The 21,187-nt window shown below is 40.6% G+C and overlaps 1 protein-coding gene across 3 annotated transcripts in view; it reads right to left on the bottom strand.

The window, feature by feature from the left end:
* Positions 1 to 18,925, bottom strand: part of Ptchd4 (patched domain containing 4) — a 173,837-nt gene extending 154,912 nt beyond the window's left edge. The window contains exons 1-2 of one of the 3 annotated variants that reach the window (XM_041656310.1): positions 18,787 to 18,925; positions 17,855 to 18,440 (exon numbers count right to left, since the gene is read on the bottom strand). In XM_041656310.1, coding sequence (XP_041512244.1) covers positions 17,855 to 18,440; positions 18,787 to 18,791 — 591 coding nt within the window. In that variant the 5' untranslated portion in view covers positions 18,792 to 18,925. Of the gene's footprint in view, positions 1 to 17,854; positions 18,455 to 18,786 lie in introns of those variants that run through there. The other 2 variants (XM_041656309.1, XM_041656311.1) reach the window with 2 other exon arrangements.
* Between the last annotated feature and the right edge of the window lie 2,262 nt (positions 18,926 to 21,187).

Genomic DNA, 21,187 nt, shown 5'->3' with positions numbered 1-21,187 from the left:
GGGCATCTCTTGCATTGTAGACTCACTGTATCTGTGTGACAGTTAACTTGTAAAGTCCTTGCTGGCTGGGTTACTACTTAATATTGGTTTGGAAACACACAAGTCATTATTGCCTTGCACAAAAGAAGGGCTCCATAAATGCCTAATTACCATGTTTTCAAATATGATTGACACCTGCACATTAGAGGACTTTAGATACCCATTTCAATGAGTGTTAGAAAGATGTGTCTGCACAGCTACAAATATGTTCTTGCTTACAATGGTTTATATACTACAAAGCCACAGTAGACTCTCTGGCCTTCATAAAATGAGAAGTCAGCATGACTTATTAAAAGAAGAAGAAGAATTATTTAAGGTCATTCTATATCATTCATGGAAAAAAAGGAACAATAAAACATCATAATAAAGAGAAATGGTTTTATAATAGTGAAGGGCCATGGTATTAGTCAGCTTTATGAGTTCTGTAGAGGAGTATTCCAAGCAAAGTGGCAGAAATCCGATCAATTAAATGGGGTGCACATAAATTTCACTTAATAAAGCTGACTAAATTACTTTTGGAAAAAAGGCTGTAGGGAACATAGTTTTATTAGTTCTTGGGGTGGGAAAATTTGATGATCTGGTGAATACTTTTCAACTTCTAATGTGAACTTCCTACGAAAGCCATTAGCAATAGCTAGAAACCAAGTGGTCCAAGGTAAAACCGAGAGACCCATGGGCAGTAATGAGAAAAGATTGCTGGCTCCATCCACTTTGGATGGGCTTTGATAAATTACGGAACTCTCTGTGCCTCAGTTCCCATTGTTCTGAGCGAGGCTATCTGTGGTGCTGAGAGACAACCAAGTTGGTTCATGTGTGCTTATCTAGAGCCGGGCCTGATACAACTGACAGAGAGTACTCCTTGGTCCATATGAGCACACACTGCTATTGCACGGTCAAGCTAACTCCATGGGTCTGCATCACACATGACATGATGAATATTTCTACCTTTAAAATATTTAATGAAAGAGATTTCACTGGCCATAGTTTTACTGTGTTGGCCTTAAAGGAAACAAGTAAATACTAGTAATCAGAGAATTAAATTACTAAGACATGTAAAAAAAAAAAAAAAAAGAATTGAATCGTGTGACAGTCAAGTAAGAATGTTTCCCGCCTGTGATGATCAACTATTTAATGTTGTACTCGCAACGTTGCATCAAAGAATCCATCTGAAAATCTGCACTCATCTACGGTTTATTTCTTAACACAGTGGCTCAGAGACTTAAGATTTGTAAGCATGGATTCACTGAAAAATACAACACAAAACCTTGCAGTTGATAAAATGTGGAGTTTTTTTGGGGGGAATTTTTTTACTCATTCTGTTTTAAAAAATTCAGTGAGACCTTTTATTAAAAGTGTAAAAATGATTCATTTGTTGAGTGGGGATAAAGTGATGATTTTCAGTCAAGTGGACATTAAGAAATGTTTTTGAAACCAGATATTACATAAAACAAGCTGAAATTAATTTTTTACGCCCTCTCCTTTTTTTAGAATGCACAACCTTGAGGCTTCATAGCTTCTCTGTTTTCACCATGAACACATCACAATTTACAGAAGACATCTTACATACATGCTTCAGTTTTTCTATTTAAATGACGTCATGGCGATTTCAGCAGTCATCACATACTATGGGGAGAGCCAGAGGCTGGATGATTTTGGGGGGAATCATGGAATGTTCCACTCTGAAACAATCTTCTCGCCAGGTCCTGTGGATGATTAATAGCCTTTGCATTTTTCATCTTGATGTTTCTTGGTCCGTACCCATAATAAATTTCTGTTTGGTATTCATTTTTATATCTATAAAATTATTGGGATTTTTATGCTGACTTCATAACCTTCAGAGAAACTGATCACAGCAAAATATTCCCCTGCTTATACAGAATAGTTTTCCACTGACCTCAATTTTAATTAATACATTTTGAATGGAAAACATTCATTACCAATGGAAATAAGCCTCTCTGGAAGACATTTTCTACCCTTTTACAAAAACCAATTTGATTATAAAGCTCTTGAGGAAGCTGAAACTGAAGCTGCATCAGCTCTGTGTTCCTCAGTGTTCTGGATCATTCTGGATTGACCTCTAACACTGGAGGACTGGGGCTGAGTTTCTAAACTCCCACTAACATGGTTTCCTTTCTGACTAGATGGGGTATTTCTGGCAAAAGCCTATAGCTTCTAAACTCCCACTAACATGGTTTCCTTTCTGACTAGATGGGGTATTTCTGGCAAAAGCCTAGAACTTTTGACTATAACCAGACACTAGCCCCTAATGCAGAATGTCTAATGGTGTAAGTATAGAATACGTAGCTCATTAGAAAAGCTATTCATTGAAGTAAATGTACTGACAAGAAAGGCCAGAGTAGGGAAAATGCCCCGATCTCTGTAATGACAACATACTACAGGTGGCTAAGTCTTAGCATCACCGTGCCCCACTTAAGTCTTACTACATGAAGTGCTGAAAGCAGGCGTAAGATATTGACACTGAGTCCACGTGGAATAGACTACCCAGGCAGTGAAGGGAATGATGAGGAAATATAATTACATTTTCAACATCCCTAGTAGAGGATGGTTCAAGAAAGAACCGCATTGTTTACAGGAAATAGATTGCTCCAGCAATTGTTGTCTCATGATGGACACCAAACTCCCAAAGACAAGCATCACATGTTTTCTCTCATATGTAGAGTTTAGAAAAAAAAGATACCGAAATAAAATGTGCTTATTAATGATATGGAAGTGGGACAATGTGGGGAGGGGTTGTAGGATGAGAGAGGGCAGTATGGGGATAAATATCACCAAACCATGTGACATGCAAAGGAAAAAAATGTGGTTTTGATCAGGGTTTTTTTTCTACCAGAGTAAGAATGACTAGAAATACCTTGCTTTAAATAAATATGAGGAATAACATCCTTCAAGAAAAATATCACATAGACAGTGGGGGACTTTTACATATTTCAAAGTTTCCTCAATAAATCTTCGTGGATCTATATTTAAACGCAAGGATGCAGACGTTGTTTCTTCAATGCAATCACAACTACTTAACATTTTGAAATTAGTTCACAAGAGCAGATAATTCCACTTTTTATGTGGTTCTGGGAAATATAATTTGGCCATGGATTCAGGTTCATTAAGTGATTTTGCCAAAAATAAAGTACTTAACACGAAGGCGGCAATCGTCAACAACTTGTGGTGAACACTACTACATCGCTCGTCTTGGCCAACTAACCGTCCCTTCACCCCTTGCTTTAAGTGATTTAGAACTGTCTTTTACAAATAATAAGAGAGCAAGTGTGTGGCTTGTGAGCCCCTGGTAAAAGAATGGACAGGCCTTTCTTGTGACCCAAGGTAAACGCCTAGATTGTATGCTCCTATGTAGCTGAACTACCTTAAATATTTGTTGCGGTTTAATGAGCTTGCATTTTCTTTAATTCAACATTCTGTAAAAGCTGTTGTAAAATGGGCTGACGTGCAGCCATCAGCTCCTGGTGAAGCCAGGGCACCTGTATGTATTAGCTACACATTTAAAGTAGTGAATGCACCGAGTAAAGATTGCATGATGATTTTCACAGGTGAAGAGGGAAAAAAAAAGTGCAACTTGGGTGAACATTTTTTCCTCAATCTTGTTTAATCAGAAGTTGGTAGCATTTCATTCTCTTTTTTTCTTCTTTTGAAACAGGATCTCATATAGTCCCTGCTAGCCTGGACCTTGTTATGTAAATAGGATGACCTTGAACTTCTGCTCCTTCTCACCTTCCAAGTGTTCTGGTTACAGGTATACACCTACTTGCTCATGTGGTGCTCGGTCAGGATGGGATTGTATCCAGGGCTTAGTGCATACTAGGCAAGAGTGGTACCAACTGAGCTCCACCCTGGTACCATTTAAAATCTTAATATTAAAATGAAGTGTCCCATACTCAAGGTGGCAATTAAAAATGCCAAGAGTTAGTCCAGTCGAGCTTTCACGAGAGAAAAATTTCTTTATCTCCTATCATGTGGCTAGTTAAAGCATAGGTTAGCAATGAGTAGTATTCACGAATTCATTTCCAAGTGACAGACACTAGACACTTTAGGATTGTGTGATTTAGACTATCTTGGTGTGAGCTGGAGAGCTAATGGCGATTAAATAAAAACTCAAAGTTCTGCTTCATGTGAACTCTCATGAATTATTACATGTGTGCATATGACCAGGATGGTGAATATATGTCAAGTTACAGTACTGAAAAATAATTTCCCTATACAAATCCACTAAGCAACAAGCATGCCTTTCAATGTGCAAATGATATGTTTTCCCAGGGATAAGCAATTCAGGGCATCTTTGGTGCATAACGAATTGATTAAAATGTTCTATTTTCTTCAGTCAGTTTCAGATTAGGTGAGTACAGAAGAGGACAGAGTCACTTCCGTTAGTCACACAGATGCTGTGAGGCAGCTTACCCAAGAAGGGAGTGGGACCACTAAGTTCAGGGCATTCATCCCCCTTTTGGAACTCCAAGATGAACATAAAGCTTGGTTTCTGCAGAAATCTGGGCCCTTGCTAACTCTTCTTATCCTCTCAATTTGTCTGCTAAAGAGCTGGGCAAGCGTCAGTTTTCTTTAGGCCCAAGTTTCCCAATCTAATTGTCCACTGGAGTGATGTAAGTGTGTGAAAATACCAGAGCTCAACTCCGTGCCCCTAGATTCTGAATTCATGGATCTGAGAAGTGACCACGGGTATCAGGTCACTAGAAAGCTTCTGAAGTATTTCTCTGGAGAACCATTAAGTTTCAACAACTGCAAGGTAGTGAAAACTAGTTCTTGATTTCATAAGCCATGAGATACTCTGAGAGGCTTGGGTGTGGTCCTTAAAAATGTATATAGTGTTTGAAGCTGGTTTAGTAATAAGTTAGGTCTTCCTAATGGCTATCTAAGGTTTCTCCTGGGAAAATGCTACCCAGAAGTCTACTGACCTCTATTTATATTTGATGTGACAAACAGTTACACTTGCAAAGGCAGCTTTTCAAATCATATAAAGACGTTCTCCATCTAAATCCCCTATTAATGAGCCAGAAGATTTTGCTTTCTTCATTATGCCTATTTAAGAAAAAAAAAATCCCCAGAAGTGTGCTATAGTGAATAGTAGCACTGCCAACTGAACTTTTTGTACAACTGATAATGATTTTATGAATACACTTACAGAACTATGGAAATAAGAAGGATTAAACAGGTTATCTCCCCTATAATGACAACTATGTATTTTATTGTTAGAAGTGAAATTTTAAAAATGGGCTTGGTCAGTGGGGATGGTAAATGACTTTTTCTTTGATTCCCTCATAATCCTGTGACATTGATCTTACAAGTTTATATTAATAAAAATGTTAAAGCTGACAAAGAAACTAAGTGCTAGAAATTAGATGCAGGGTGGGCATTAATAAAGAATTAATTTTTTATACAGAAAAGTTGAAGGATAAAGAAGTAATGCTTTCAAAATCACAAAAGTTAAAAAATGGAGTAGAACATAAATTTGTTTGATTCTTATTTACTTTCTTTATTATTTTAAAAACTAACCTGGGAGTCTAGGTGTGGAGGTGCATGTCCACAGTTTCTGCATACATATGGAGACAGGAGGATCAGAAATTCAAGTTCATCCTCCATTCTGTTATGAGTTCAAGGCTGGACTATAAGACCCCAACTCAACCAAACAAACAAAAAGACATGAGGAGGAGTCAATCATTAATTGTTGTTATTATAATAATTATGATTAGCTATTATTATTATTTGAATCTCCAAGACAAAGGATTCACGTTAATAAAGCAGTGGCTACTTTGAGGTACACTGTCAGATTGCTAAGGAATTCCAACAACTTTTAATGTCTTCAGTAAATAGTTAGGGTACTGAACCCAGGGAAAGTTTGGAAGTGAATAACACTTAACATTGTAGCTTGTAATTACTAAAATATTCTACCAGGGAATTGTCTGGTGAGTATGATAATTTCACTGTATAAGACAAACAAAGAAGGTTTAAGTATAAAGGTTAAACATCATTTAGGAAAAGATACTCTGACATTTTTTTTAAGGAGTGTGTATAGTTTCACAGCCTAGAAGAAATTCACTTTTTTAGAAAGAATGCCTAAGATTAAAAAAAATGCTTGGAAAGAATAAATTGAAAACAAGTACCAAGTTGCTAATATTGGCTTTATGTGCTATTCCCTGAGAGAGGGTGTACTATCTATGAAAGGGGGTCATTAAACTAGTTCAGATCCTGAGCTTCTGTTGGGTCCTCAGGGAGCTCTATCAGGGCATCTATCCCCGTGGGCATCTCCTCTGCCCTACCTAGTGCCCTGTACTTGTGGCCTGTTATGTAGTCTATGCCTCATCTATCCATCTCTGAGTGCTACGATCCTTCTACACATTTAGTGGTACGGGAAGGTGAGTCATGAGAAGGGAGAAATGACAAGTTGGACTTTTGCCAGGTGGAACGGGTACCACAAGAGAGCTGCACATGGAATGTTAGGATGGTGTTGGAAGAGAATGATAAAGACTATCGGGCAAGCCAAATAAGCTTGCAATGAGAATCCTCTCTAAAAAAACACACTTACATTTACTTCGTTTTATGAAATATTTCTTATATATGCAAGACTGGCCTTTACCAGATATGGCTTTTACCCTTAAGACATTTACAGTCCTGAGGAAAAGAAGACACATTTTAAAGATGCTTGATGCATTACTATTGTTGCAAAGATGTTCAGAGCATGTAACATCTTTGATTTTAGTAAAAGGTTGTATTCATAGAATCGGTACCCTATCTCTTCTAGAATTGTGGAGCTTAGTTAGTATTTCCCATCTACAAATTTCATTTATATATACACCCATCACATGTTTTCCATTAATAAACTTTTCTTTTAAATCATTTTCATCTTTTCATATTCCTATTAAACAAAAAGAGGTGTTTGGGCTAAGTGGAATCTTTACTCAATAGAATCTCTCAGAATAAGTAGAACAATAAATGGAAGAGGCTTCCTGAGGCCAAAATATGTAAATGAGTCATATTATGAGTGGCTTAAATTTCACTTGCTCACTTCCCCACCTGAGTAAGAGTGTGGTCCTTTCGGAAGTTTTTAGAATATCTTTTACTCATTTCCAGTAGACATCATGCTTTCTTTTCTAGCACTGGACGGTTACTGATTAGCAAGCATTAGAACTGGGTTGGGAAAATTTCAGTTCCTTGGCTTAGACTCAGCTCTTCCATAAGAACGAATGGAAAGCTCCAGACTCTTCTACTCCCTTGCAATGCAAGAGATAAAACAAAGCAAGGCCTGTTCCTGTTTTCATAGCAGGGCCTTCAAACCTTTACATGGCGAAGAAAGAGTTGATCCTGGCAGCTGGGTGCCTAGTCTCCAATGTACTTATGTAAATTCAGAAGATACAGTATTTATCCTGTCTGCCTACTATCTTTTTGTATAAAATTTAATCCATTGTCCTATATTTTTGTTTGCTAATTTTGGCAATTCCCTCTAGGGTTCTATACATGTAATTCTCTCTACTGTCTCTCCTGAGCTGAAGCCACATAGATGAATGGCAAAGTAACTCTCTCTCTTTCTAGCACTCCTTCCTTTACCAAATATTAAACTATATTGTTTATTCTTTGTGTATCTTGCAATCCATCATGAAGGTCATTTTCAGTGAGTTTCAGATAGTACCTCTCTTCAGAGCTTACCCATAGCTGCAGGATATTAGCTTGACCTGAATGAGTTTTTCCCTATTTTATTATAACCTTCCCCGAGGGCTTACCTTAGGAACTTCCATTTTGTTGTCTAGATCCTTCCAGGCAAATTAATTTATCTAAAGAGGTCTCCTAACCCTATTAGTTCACTAGGCACATACAGACTCACTTTAAACCAAAAAGGCAAATTAGACAGAGATGATAATTCCCTAAAGTACATAAAAGTGCTTTATGTATCTAAATATCTTAGTGATGTTCCACGGGGGCAGGGGAGAATGACTTAGGGACTTGTCATTTCAGAGCCGTGTAATTCTGTCACTGTGAAAGATAGTCCAAACAAAAGAAATTGTCAGAGTGAAGTAAGAAAGCAGAACCATTAGCTGACTTTGCTTTCATGCTGCCGATGTGTCAATGTGGTCGATACTACAAGTAAGGTTGAAGGTTTCAGTACAAGTTCTCGGTAGTCATGGCTGAGAGGCAGTAGTTTCTTTAATAACGTGTGTTCCTGTGTGGGTTGCTTAAAGGAAAACACATTTAGGAGAGACATATAACCATGGTTTGCAGGCTAGTTTGTCTGAGAAGTTATTGATGCAAAAGCAGAGACAGAAATACAGTAGGCAAAAGGGAATGAAGGCCAATGGTGGAGACCATGATTATGAAGAGCAAGACAGAGAAGATGTCATTGGTCCCCAACCTTGGTACTCTATTATAGATACTAGAGATTTTCAAGATCACAATGCTCTGGCTGCTCATTATCTCAAGAGATGAAGCCCATACAGAGTATTTTAAAAGTGTTTTAAGTGTCCTCTGTACTTAGATAATACTTCAATCTCTAGATCCGTGGTTCAGGCACTTTTAGGACTCACTGAGGTCTAGGGCCAGAGTTTCACCAAAATCAGAATGAGGTCTGCAGATCTGGATTTGTAGCAGATTCCCGAGTGATGTTAATGTTGTTGGCTCATGGCATGTGCTTTGCAATCAGATCATTAGTTATTGATGCATATATAAATAAATAGGTGTGAGGAGGCAGCCAGAAGAGTTATATATATGAAAGTAAGCCATGGTGGTGTGTAGAAGCCATAATTTTGGAGGAAACAGGAATAGGCAGGGTAGTTAAGGATAGCTTTGTTGAGACAGTTATGAAAATCAAAACCTCAAGGTACTTTCAGACCTAGGTGCACAGAGTCTTAAGTATGACGGTATCCTTTTTTATCTTTCTTACCCTCAGGCAAAGGTCACATTCTGAATGATGGGCTTGTGGGGAGCTCCAGACAGGCAGTATGAAAGGCTCCAGAGCTCTATCCCACTTCTCTTTGTAGGGCAATGGTGAAGACTACAGCTAGGAAGAGCTGCTGTAAATGTCTAGAGATCGACTCAGAGGGGCTGTTTCTTTCAGTAATTGCTTCTCAAGAAAGCCAGTGAGCAAGTTCTACAGGTCTTCAGGATAAGCTGGCACTTGTTAGGAATTTGTGCTGGACCCAGGACAGTCCTCAGGAAGTAGCCTCTGCCCTTTCTTCTCAGAGCATGCTTCTTAGAAGAGAAACACTTAACATCTTTTGTGAGCTTGCTAAACATGTGATCTTAGCTCATGCTGGATTTCTGAAGCTGAAGAAGAATCTTTAACAATATCCTCAGGTGAGAACTATACTTTATGAAGCGTGCATAAAGTTATACCAACTCATTTTATTTTCTCAATACCAAAAGGGATAGGTTCTTGTGAGGAAACTGAAATATAAATAAACTAAAAATGGGCTGCAAGTCATAGAGTTAATGAAGGCAGAGAGAGGACAGATTTTATATATATATATATATATATATATATATATATATATATAATCTGTGTCCACAAACCTTGATCTCAAGAAATTACTAATATTTCTCTGATACCTTCATGGCAATTACTCTAAAGCTTCCACCCATGGTGGCCTTTTTTCAGTGCTTCTAAAGCACCAGGATCTAATCAAATGTTTGTCTCTGCCATCTAAGTCACCCTGTCCATAAACTCCATCTCACTATTCATAGTTCAGCTCCCAGTCATTTCTTCAGAAAGTAGTTTTTAACACCACAAGACTTGATACCTACCCTTACAATATCATGTGTTTTTCACCTGTGGTAATCTATAATTATGAATTATATGTGTAATGTTTGGCTCTCTCAGGCAGCCAGCATCACATCTGACTTACTTCCCGCTGAACTCACAGTGGGCAACACACTGCCCGACACTGAGCCGGCACAATGTTTATCTGAGTGAATGTGTATTCGAATGGCTTTGAATTTTACCTGGATAATGTAATAGGTACCTTACCACATTATTATGGTCAATACTGACAGCCAGAATTGAGCAACCTTAGTCTCTAAGTCACTAAAAGATCCTGCCCCTCACAGGGTGGTATAAACTTTGATGCTAAATTCTAAACATTCAGCGAGACCTGCGTTTGCTGCAAACACCCTGCACCAAGGGCTTCTGAAGCTGTGAGAATGATTGAAATACATTTCTGGCTTTCCAGGACCCAGAGTCTACAGTCTTCCCTTAGAATCTATGGAAGATTAATCCAGGATCCCTGGCCAGTACCAAAATCCACGATTCTCATTTCCTTGTGTAAAATGGAACTCTGCATTTACAGAACGTAAATGCATCTTCCTGCATATATTCTTATTCTTGCACTTTATTGATGTGCTTTAAATCATCTCTAGAATGCTTACAATAGCGAACACACTGTAAGTGCCACATAAATAGCTAATGCATGTTGTTTAGGGAATAATGAAAATAAAAAGTCTATGTATGTATGATGTGGGACTCCCCTCTGTATGCTGTGAAGATGTTTTATTACCATTGAAAAAGAAGTTGCTTTGGGTCTATGGCAGCATAGACTAGAGCAGGGCGGGAATTCCAAGCAGAGATAAAGGAGAAAAGAAGGCAAAGTGAGAGGGACGCCATGTAGCTGCCAAAGGAGAAAGACGCCCACCCCAGAATCTTACCTGTAAACTACAAGCTTCGTGGTAAAATACAAAAATAATAGGAATGGGTTAATTTAATATGTAAGAGCTAGTTTATAAGAAACCTGAGCTAACAGGACAAACAGTGTTTTAATTAATATAGTTCCTGTGTGATTATTTTGAGTCTGGGTGGCCTGGAAGCAAAGGAGCAGCCTCTGCCTACATGTGTATGTAGTAGAGTTACAATCTAACATTTTCCATCAGTAGTTGGTTATATCTCCAGCTTCTGAGCTTAGAGACCTCACTCTGCTTGCAGTTTTTGTGACAGCAGGGGAGACTTACATGATCATAGGTGGGTCCTCTCACTTTGCAGGGTAGCTTTTGAGAGAGAACACTGTCTGTTCTATTCCCAATCCTAAGCATAAACAGAGACTTTTTTTTTTTAAGTGCAGCTCGTTAGGTACCTTTCAGAGGCCTGGATTGCTCAGAACAACAAAGAATGATTCTTGATTTCACTGAGGAACTCTGAAACCTCACAGATTACCATTTCTTGTTCAAAGGCACATTCCCTTTTGATTTTATGTTTCACCTCCCTCAGATAGTCTTGCCCCATGTGTGGTTCTTGTGTGTTGTTTTCTCTTATGCTGTTAGTGTACATAGGAGACAAGAGTTCAGCGCTGAGGCCGCTACTCAGCACCTGTAAAAGAACATGAAAAACTGCTACTTTTTAAAAGGGGTAAATCTCATTTTTATATTTTCAGGATTTGCTGAATGACTTTAAGCTTCACCAAGTGACTGGCCCAACCTTATATGATGGAGGCGAGGGCTTTTCAATGCACAATAGTTACCTGGTAAGCTGCCACACATTTCGTGGCTGTCTCCCTCCACTGATCTATCTTCTGTTAATAGTTCTGATTTGAAACAAATACATTATAGCCTAAATTCAAGTCATGGATCAAAAACATTGAGGCCCACCTTAGAACTAAGACAGAGACATCTCAATACGGAAGAGCTTATAGAGAAGAGACTGAAGTATAATTCATAATTTTGGAAGGGGGATAATCTAGAAGTTTGCGATTTTCAGATGTCATCTTCAACATTATTTATATTGAGCACACCCATCAATGTCCGAACACAACGAAAATCAATCTGAACATATACTGATCAATTCTAAAACCAAATTAAAAGCAATGTGGCCCAAATATGCTGCAAAGGCCAGTGGGTGAACAATTCCAGATGTTACCCAGATGTATTGTAAAGAAGAGCTGCATTAGAAACGATGAAAGAAAGCTCATTATGGCGAACTATGCCTGCAAGTAGCAGACGAGTCCAATGAGTGTTTTCTCGGGGGCGTGGGGAGGCAACAGGCCCTGCATGCCCATCTATCACACCATTCTGACTTCTAGCCCCCTTCTAGTCCACTTGCTGGTATCTAGAAGCCACAAGGAACAACTCAGAGCAGCTAAAAGTAAGGAAATAAGAAGAACAGTGTTGGAAATTGATCCTCCGTCCCTCCCTCCCTTCTCTTTCATCTAGCTTTTCATTTCTTTATTAAGAGCTTCCTCTAAAATATTGTACCAAGCAAGGTGGCCTGGACTTAGAAAGACAAGAATTTCAATCTCTCTCATACATAGATTTTTAAAGATGGTGTGAGTATGCTATAGACTAGAAAACCAATTAGGAGACTGTGACAGGGAAAAGGGCTGTGGGCAGGGAGCAGACACATGTGACAGAGGAGAAAGGAATCTACCAGAGGGAAGAGCATCTACCAGAGAGTAGATGTGGTGCAGGGGAGCAAATGCTAGAGAAGAATCAACATCAACAGACTTTCCTTGAAGTGCAATATTGAAATCTAATACTTTGCATGCTGATTAAAAATGTCTGTGAAAAAGCACAGTGTACTAAAAACAGTAATGTGTATAAGTACACAAAAATGTAATAATTTAATTTGACTTAAAGTAGGTATTTGCTGCATCGAGTGAGCAGGAGGTAAGCTCTAGTACTGAGACTGTTTGAGCAGAGTCTGTGTACTCACAGATTAATGAATAAATAAATTCTTGATATGGTAGCTAGGACGCATATACAGTAATTTAGTTAGGAACCCTGATCAGTGTTTTTCAATTGTATCACTCAAATCTAATGTATATCCATTATGATAACACATATTATGTGTAGGAACAATTGCCTAACACTAATAAGAGAACTTTGCTGGGTGACAAGAATTCCTATGATCTCTTGGCTTAGCTCCGTCAATTTCCCACATAAAAAAGCTGACACCTAAATTGATGGTGAAATCAGTCAGTCACTAACCTGTCTTCAAAGAATTAACACTGGAACCAGGGTCTCATGAATAGGTCTCAATTTAAAGGGCATCGAATTCGCTCTTGCCATCTCAGCAATTCTTTGTTCTTCCCCTTGGTGCCAGAGTCAGCCAGAAAAGCCCAAGTTTCCTTGACACAGAAGCCCCTGGCTCAACACCTTGGGTCACTTTCAGATTTCTCACCTTTAGCTGGTCCTAAAGCCAAACTCCAGTTTGTTCTTAGCAGAGGGGAAATGATATCAAAGGTGAAGTCATGGGCCAAGGAGTAATTTGCTAAATTTGTAGCAACTGCCATGTTAGGTAGATATCAGGAGCTTTCCCGGACTGGAGAGTCATCCTGCCTTCTTATGAGCCAGTTGCTCCCAGAAAGCAAGGGGAGTGATGCAAAAATGGCTGGGGAAGGATGACTCCACTGCTTGCTTGCTTCCTTCCTTCCTACCATACTCCCTCCCTTTCTTTATTCTCTCTCTCTCTCTCTCTCTCTCTCTCTCTCCCTTCCTTTCTTTCTTTATGAGAAAGGCTACTATTAATTGTTACCGAGAGCAGTACAGAAAATAAGACCAATAGCGTGTCGTAATGAGGCTTTGGAGCTAGACAGATCTGGGTTTACGTCGGGGCCTGAATATATGCACTAGCTTGAGGATCACAAAGAAATCATTGAAGCTCCTTGGCTTTTCCCTATAAAATGGGAATGCAATTTATAAATTTATATATACTAAATGACACACGGTGGAGATAACATTTGGAAACCTTTAGGATACAAAGAGAATATTCAATATGGTTGCAATTTTTCTCGCTTATTGAAAGGCAGAATCAGAAAGATAAGCTTAAATCACAATATCTGAAAATGTATATGTATGTGTATATATGATTTTAGAATTAATTAAGAGTGAAAGTGAAAAATGCTTACCATAGCTTTTCAGGTTGGCTCAAGTACCCCTTCAATTGAGATTGGAACTATATAAATGAACTGCAATATTTTCCAAAAATAGATAATGTACTTAAGAATGTACCTAAGAAGCACTGCCTTCTATTGATGATCAAGAATGTGTATCTTTGCTTCTGTCTATATCTATCATGTGGTATACTGAGATATATGTTAATTTTAAAATGTGTCCAGATGTATGGAAGTGAGTGTAATTTAATGGGAAGGATAGGTTGCAGGGAAATCCAATCTGAGTTACTCCTTTCTAGTAGTAGGGAAGTTGCTCAAATCTCAGACCTATTTGACTACATCTACTTTTACTGTAAGGAATTGGGAGCATATGGGAATTGCCACTTCCACAGGTAGAGAGCTGGGATTACGATGACTTGTCTAAGAAGGAGGGAAACACTATCTCTAACCACTCATAAATACAGATCTTTAAAAAACAGAATTGTTTTACTATATGCAAGAAGTTTGCTTAAAAATTCAGTCTGGCCACATCATACTATTTTACCTAGTGATGTGTATATTTAATTGTTGTATATGCACAGAGCCACATTGTACTACTTTACCTAATGTGCATATTTGTCGCATATACACATTTAAATGTGTATATTAAAGGTAAGAGTCTTTCAATTATAAGGTTAAAACACTTTAGAGACATCTGTAAAATATAAATAACATCTTTAAAATGGAAGCATGTCACAAAGGTTGATGATAATTTTGTGACATTGAATGAATGGATTACTAAACTAGTCAGTAAGCATTCACTGTGAATATTTTGTCGTTAGAGATGGCATGGCCCTTGTGCTCATTTGTGGCTACACCATAGAGATCAGTACAAAGTAAAGATTATAGAATTCATATTTTCTAGTGTGTTTCTGATTTTACAGCTTTTTCTGTATTTACAAAGCCTGTATCAATTTGATTACCTCTCGAATATTCTAGGCCAAGTGTTACTTTTTTCACATTGGGTATATTTAATCTCTCAGGTGGATTCTTCCATGTTGGCCAATTTATGTGACCCCGTTTGTCTGAATCACATTCTCAGGATTGTTATGTTCAGCAGATCTAAACCTTCCTGAGTTCAGGGCAAGTCAGCTGTTTTAATACTTTGATCACCACAACTCAGGTTTTTGACAACTTCTCTCTGTCAGTCAGTGCTTACCTATCTTTAATTCATCTCCAGCCCTCCTCTACTGCCCCTTTGAAGCCAAGTGAATGACAGCTCCTTTTCACACTGTTCACCTGCTACTATTTATCTTGCCATTTCTCTAAGCTTGAGATTCTTTCCTATTGTTGGATTTTACCAAGACAGTATTTAATATTGGACAGAGGTAGGATTAGTGGTAAAGTAGAGCAGAACAAAAATGAAATAAAGAGCTAAAGTGTCCATGTGAAATTTCCCCTCTTGTCTTTAAAGGCAACAGTGATCAAATTTTTGAGTACCAGCATCATGGAGATACACCTTGAGATGCATTGCCACACATGAATTAAAACCGTCCAAAAACAACATAAAATCAAAACAGAAGGTCATCTCACTTTGCTCTCTACTAGAGAGTTCTGCTCCTGAGGTCCCTAGAAGTCTCTGTGGCAGAATTCTAGGTTTCTATGGTACTTATGGAACTGTGTTATACTGCCTGAGGACTGTGAGATTATGCCTAGCCTTGAGAGGGTTTGCTGTTCTCAGAATAACTCAAAGGCTCATTTATTCCAAGACATCTTAAGAACAACCCCTTCACCCATGGAATCCATGAACACAGACTAAAACCAGCACATCTGAGGAAAGATGAGTGATGAACCACAGCTAAATAAGAACACCAGTCCACACGTGACAGTTCTGTCCCTTCTATGGTTATCAGACCAATTCTGTTACTCTTGTAATAAGCTTGTAATGAGTCACATCTTTTCTTTATGATTTCTCATAGAGTCCTGCCTATATGTCCATCAGCCACCCAGTCAGTCAGCCAGTCACTCATAACATATAAGTAGAATATGTATCATAGGCCAGCATGTTTTAGCTCAAGGGTGCACACAATTGCAGAGTCTGTGCTAGCAAGTTGCTCGTCTTGGAGAATGAAAATGCTGACGTCTACTATCGTGAAACTCATTGGAAGTAAGAACAGTTATCTTGCTATCATTGGAGCTCATGTGCCTAAGAGACCATACAGCACAACTAATAACCATTAGGTGAATAAAACGAATACCCCAGAGACTGGTATTGCAAATGTCACGAGGACATCGCCACCCCAACAAAATGTCCACAGCTGCTGATTGGATGAAGCTCTTGTACTTGGAGAGTACTGCGAAATAAAGGTGATTGAGACCCAACTAATTAACTGCACATATGAATCATCTGCAAGCTTGTCTAGATAGGGAAAACCATCCTGAAGGGTAACTATGATACAGGTCAGATATTTCTTTACACGATTGACCCCAAAAAAAATGTGTTAGGACCGTAGATGAGAAAGACTACCTCTCCACCACATCCTTTCCTGAGCAAACAGTGATGGTGATGACAAAGGTGTGGGGAAATGAAAAAGCATGCTGCCCAAACACAGGTCTCCACCATGCTCCATCATTAGCACAAAGCAGGCAAGCCCTTCACCTAATGTAACCTAATGACTCATCTTCCGCTTTCCTTAGAGCTCAGTAGGGGCTGCTCAGTTTGGTAAAGCCGAGATGGGCTCAGCCTCTGGATCCCTGGGAGCGGCGTGCCATGCCCAAAGGAGGCAAAGGCAAGGTTTTCATTAGTTTCCAACTGCACAACATTGTTGCTTGACTCAGGAAACCAGCAATTTCTCTTAAAAGTCCTGAGGAAGTTATTTGCGTTTTAGATTCTGGTGACTCTGTGAAATAAATAAATGGGCATTGCGATGTTTTGTAGTGGTCTTTCCAGTTCCACTGTCTCCACAGAAGAGCACATACACAGCCGCGCATACATCATTTTCTTCCTGGGAAACACCTGTCTTGGGAGTTCTTGGAGGCATAGCCTCTGAGCGCAAACAGGGTCAAGCACACAAATGGTGCAGCGAGTCTTTTGGAAGTCACATTTGTCCCAGAGACTTCAGTCACCTGCAGACTGCACGCCTCATTGGTTGCAGCATATCAGTCCTGACAGAGTAGGATGAGTTTAGGAATCTCAGGGAGTATCAAAATTTTATTTGAGAGTCCAAACGGCATAATAATTTAATGCTGAAATGCCTTGTACTTTCTGCCGATTGAGAACTTTTTTCTTTACTTTTGTTATTTGGCAGCTATAATCAATCTTCTTTGGGTCTAGGATACTTCATGGGATAGGAAGGGCATACTAAGCAATCTATTGCATCAGTTAAGCACACATCCCTGTTCTGATTCGTAGAAAAATCCCTACTTCTTTTGCTCTGCAAGCTCTCTCTCTCACACACAATTCCTAGAATCACTGCCACGCTCATAGCCCACAGACATAACCACAGGCAGCAAAATTCCATGACCACCCCTGTGAGAAATCAAGCCAAGCTGAAGATGCGAAAAGATGGATATGGTACCAGGTGAATGTGTAATCAGTAATAAGAAATACATCGAGCCCCATTATGGAAAGAAATCCCCCAATTGTTCAGGACACCCCCTCCCCCTTCCATCCACTGATGTATTAACCCTGAACAAAGATGTAACTGCAGGGTCTCAGAAACTTTTTTTCTTTTCTTTTTTTCTTTGTTTTTTTTTGTTTGTTTTTTGTTTTTTGGTATTTGATTTGGCTTTGAATTTCTTATCTAGTTGTACCATTCATTGCATATTTTCTTTGCTCAGTTGCCCATCATTTCCCCTCCACCCCTCCAGAAATGAAAGAAGCCATAGCTTCTGAGCCTTAAGGATGAGACCTCTGCATTTTCTTTGCTTGTTTAGGGCAAGAAATGAAGTGCCGCCTCTTTAAGTGGCAGAAGCATGCAGGAGGAGCATACCTTTAATTTAGTGTTGGGATACCTTACTTGCACCCTGGCTGTTGTCTTATTGGAGACGGCAGCCTGCCTGAGATCCTCTAGCACTGAAATAATATCATCCAGCACGCATTTCTTATCCTGATTTCTCAATACACACAGATGGGAAAAAGTATAATTATAGCCCTTGTGGTTCACCTTCATTTCCAGCACGGCTCGGTGGGTCTGCAGGATCCCCTCAGCCTGGAGCAAAATATTGTCCCCGAGTGAGGAGAGGAGGATCACCCTGCCATACCTCCCAGGGGTGTGTAAGTCCGAATAGAGCTGGCTTTTGGACTGGTCCAGGGGAAATAGGCTGCTGGCTAGGCTGCGCTCGATCTTGGCCAGGCTGTGGCTGGGAGCAACCAGGCGCTCCAGGTCGCCCTCGGTCTGGAAGCGGTTGAGCGCGCTGATGCCGAAGGTGATGGTCAGGACTGCCGGCACGGTGAGGAAAAAGACCGGGTGCCGGCTCACGCACAAGCCCAGCCTGTGGCAGAATGACTGGAGCCCTCTGCGAAGCACCTGCCGCAGCATCCTCCACCAGATCCAGCTCGCAGGCGCTCCCGGCCGTCTTAAAAAGCACATGTGACATGTGTAAGCGTTGGGGCTACCCCTTTCTCCCCCATCCCATTTCCCCCAGGGATCAGCCCCCCTCCCCACCTCTGCCACCGCCTCCTCCCTGCCCCCTCCCCGCGCACACCCCGCAACCGCTCCGCCCGGTCTTCCCCCGGCCCCACCTCCATGCGCTCTTACTACTCTTTCAAACACTGCAGCAAGTTGCAGCAAGGCCGGCAAGTCTCAAGTCTCGGGAGCGCGCGTGGGGGGCCGGACCGCGGGCGCTGCGGGGGGTGGCAGGGCCCACCTGGTGTTCCCCGGCCTCCCCGCGCCCTGGCCGGCGTGCGCGTACTGCCTCTCACCGCATGAGCCGCGTCCCCTTGCTCTAGCCCTTCTTCATGTCGCTGCTGCAGTCCCCCCTGGCCTTTCTTGCTGGAGGTGGCGGTTCTGTGCGGAGCGTCCCACAGATGTGGATTTTCTCTCTGTCCCGATGGGGTTCGGTGTCTAACTGGGACCATGTGCCTCGCGGTGTTGTAAGAAGCAGACATGTGCCCCGTGGCGCGGAGGGAGGGCGGGAGTAGAAGAGGGGGTGGTGGTGGCAGCGAAGCTTTTCTCTTTTTAAGATGCTGACAGTTATTTTTAGAGTTTTGTTTTCCTTCTCTTCCTGGCTGGAATGAATGGACAAGGTAAAGGGTGGAGGCGCTGCTGGCCCGTGGGAGCAGGGGCCATCAGAACCTGGAGGGAGGGCTCCACGCCTCCTCCAGAGGGCAGATTTCAAGCTCTTCTTAGAGCCCTGTGCCCTCGAATTCTGTCTTTTGGCTAAAGAAAGAGAGCAAAGAGGATGATGCTGCATTTTTAACATCCCACAAAGGGTTTTCCTTGTGTATGCAAGGGTTTTCCTTGCAACACTTTCCAGGTCGTCTTACCACGAGTCTTAAGCTGTGGCCTGCAAGAGACCCCATCTATACCAGTACTGGGGCTCTCTAGATCTCCTCATCATCTCAATGGAGGTTCGGGAAGAGGCATTTACCAATAGAAGTGTGTGTGTGTGTGTGTGTGTGTGTGTGTGTGTGTGTGCGCGCGCGCGTTTGTGTGTGTGACAAAGGCAGCGTATTATACCCACTTTCTGTAAGCTTGGGGGTTCAGGACTAGAAGTTTTTAGTACTGGCTTCTCCCACCACCCTTTTCCCCCCTCCCTTGTTCTTTATCACAGCTGCTTCAGGACTTTTAGTTCAGGATAATTTTTTTTCTTCTGTCAGCCCAATTTCAAAAGCAAAACTTTCAGAGCACAGCTGGCAGTTTCGCCTGAGGAAAGAGAGCTAGGTGGCATGGGACAACTTACTGCAGAACTCGCGGAAAACATGAAGTCTCCATCATAGAGAAAGAAAGCTCTCACAATGCTGCCCTTGGTATTCCTTAGTGTGAAGGCCAAGAGCTACCACGAGCAGACCCCATCAATTTCAAACGTGTGTGCGTGTGTAATTTTAAACCTGCTGGAGCATCTTAAAGTTCTTGTTGGGGGGGGGGGCAAGATGAAGAAATCCTGAGAAGTTGTGCAATTTGATTGTGAACTGATTTTCCCAGTATGGAATGACTTCCATAGAGAAGAGAGACTCTCAAGGGATCCTTTTGCTCACTTTCTTAGGCAACACCCAGGGACCCCTTTTCCATTAGATGCTTAGAGGGGCGCACATCTCAGCACGCAAACAAGCTAATTATCTTCTCAACAGATACTTTATATATTTATTTTTTCTTTGTTAGATATGATGCCTTAGCTAAGGCAAAGAATGAAACAGCCTAGTCTAGAAGAAAAGATAACATTTAAGGACTCGAATTTATAGGACTGTGAATATAAGAGAGCAGAAGACCTCCGGCCTTATAAACCTGGACACAGTCCTGGTGACTGTGCTGGGGAGTAGTGTCTGCAGTATTCTTTGTGTTTCACTGGCCAGTCCAAGCTACAAACTTCTTCATATCTAAGGCCTTTCCCATTTTCCTGGACGATCACTGCACTGTTACTGACACTCCTTGTGTTCAGCTGAACTCATTGTCTTTGCAATACTCCTCATGAAGAGCACACATCATTGCAGAGGAACTGGGTTCGGTTCCCAGCACTCACCTGGTGGCTCACAACCATCAGTAACTCCAGCTACAGGGAAGCATTATCCTCTTCTGACCTCAAGTATGAGGCATGCATGTGGTATACATACATGTATGCAGGAAAAACACTCATATATACACAAAATAAATGAATTTTAAATACTAATTATAAGAATAACATCAATGATTCCCTTTATTATATCAAAGATACTTGGTCATATTCTTCGCATACATTTTTCTAAGAAACTGTCATTAGAAAAACAGCAGTAAGGAACAAAAAACCAAGATCTCCTCGGTAAATTGAGAGCTTGGGAACAGGGGAAAGGTAGAAGAGGAGAGGGCAGGAAGGAAGGAGATTGGGGGAAAATGTATAGCTCTATTAAAAACAATAAGGTGTATATAATAAAAAAAGTAAATTTGGAAATGGACTCTATTGAGTAAGTTACCTGTTCCATTTTATAAATAAGAACCCTAGACTGTGGAGATATTAGGGGACTTCCAGGCTACATCCAGAGTCATTACTGAGGATGGAACTGATACTGGGCATTTTCTTTCTTAGTGTACCATGTTTCCCCTGTTCCCCACGGTAGATACCCACCCTGCTCACTTCTCATAATATACATGTATGTCATCATTGTTCTCTCCTGGCTTTCTCTTTCTACT

Source organism: Microtus oregoni, unplaced genomic scaffold, assembly GCF_018167655.1.
Source record: "Microtus oregoni isolate MIOR12 unplaced genomic scaffold, Mior012 000007F_ref0000211, whole genome shotgun sequence".
NCBI lineage: Eukaryota > Metazoa > Chordata > Mammalia > Rodentia > Cricetidae > Microtus > Microtus oregoni.
This window is presented reverse-complemented; position numbering and strand designations above follow the sequence as displayed.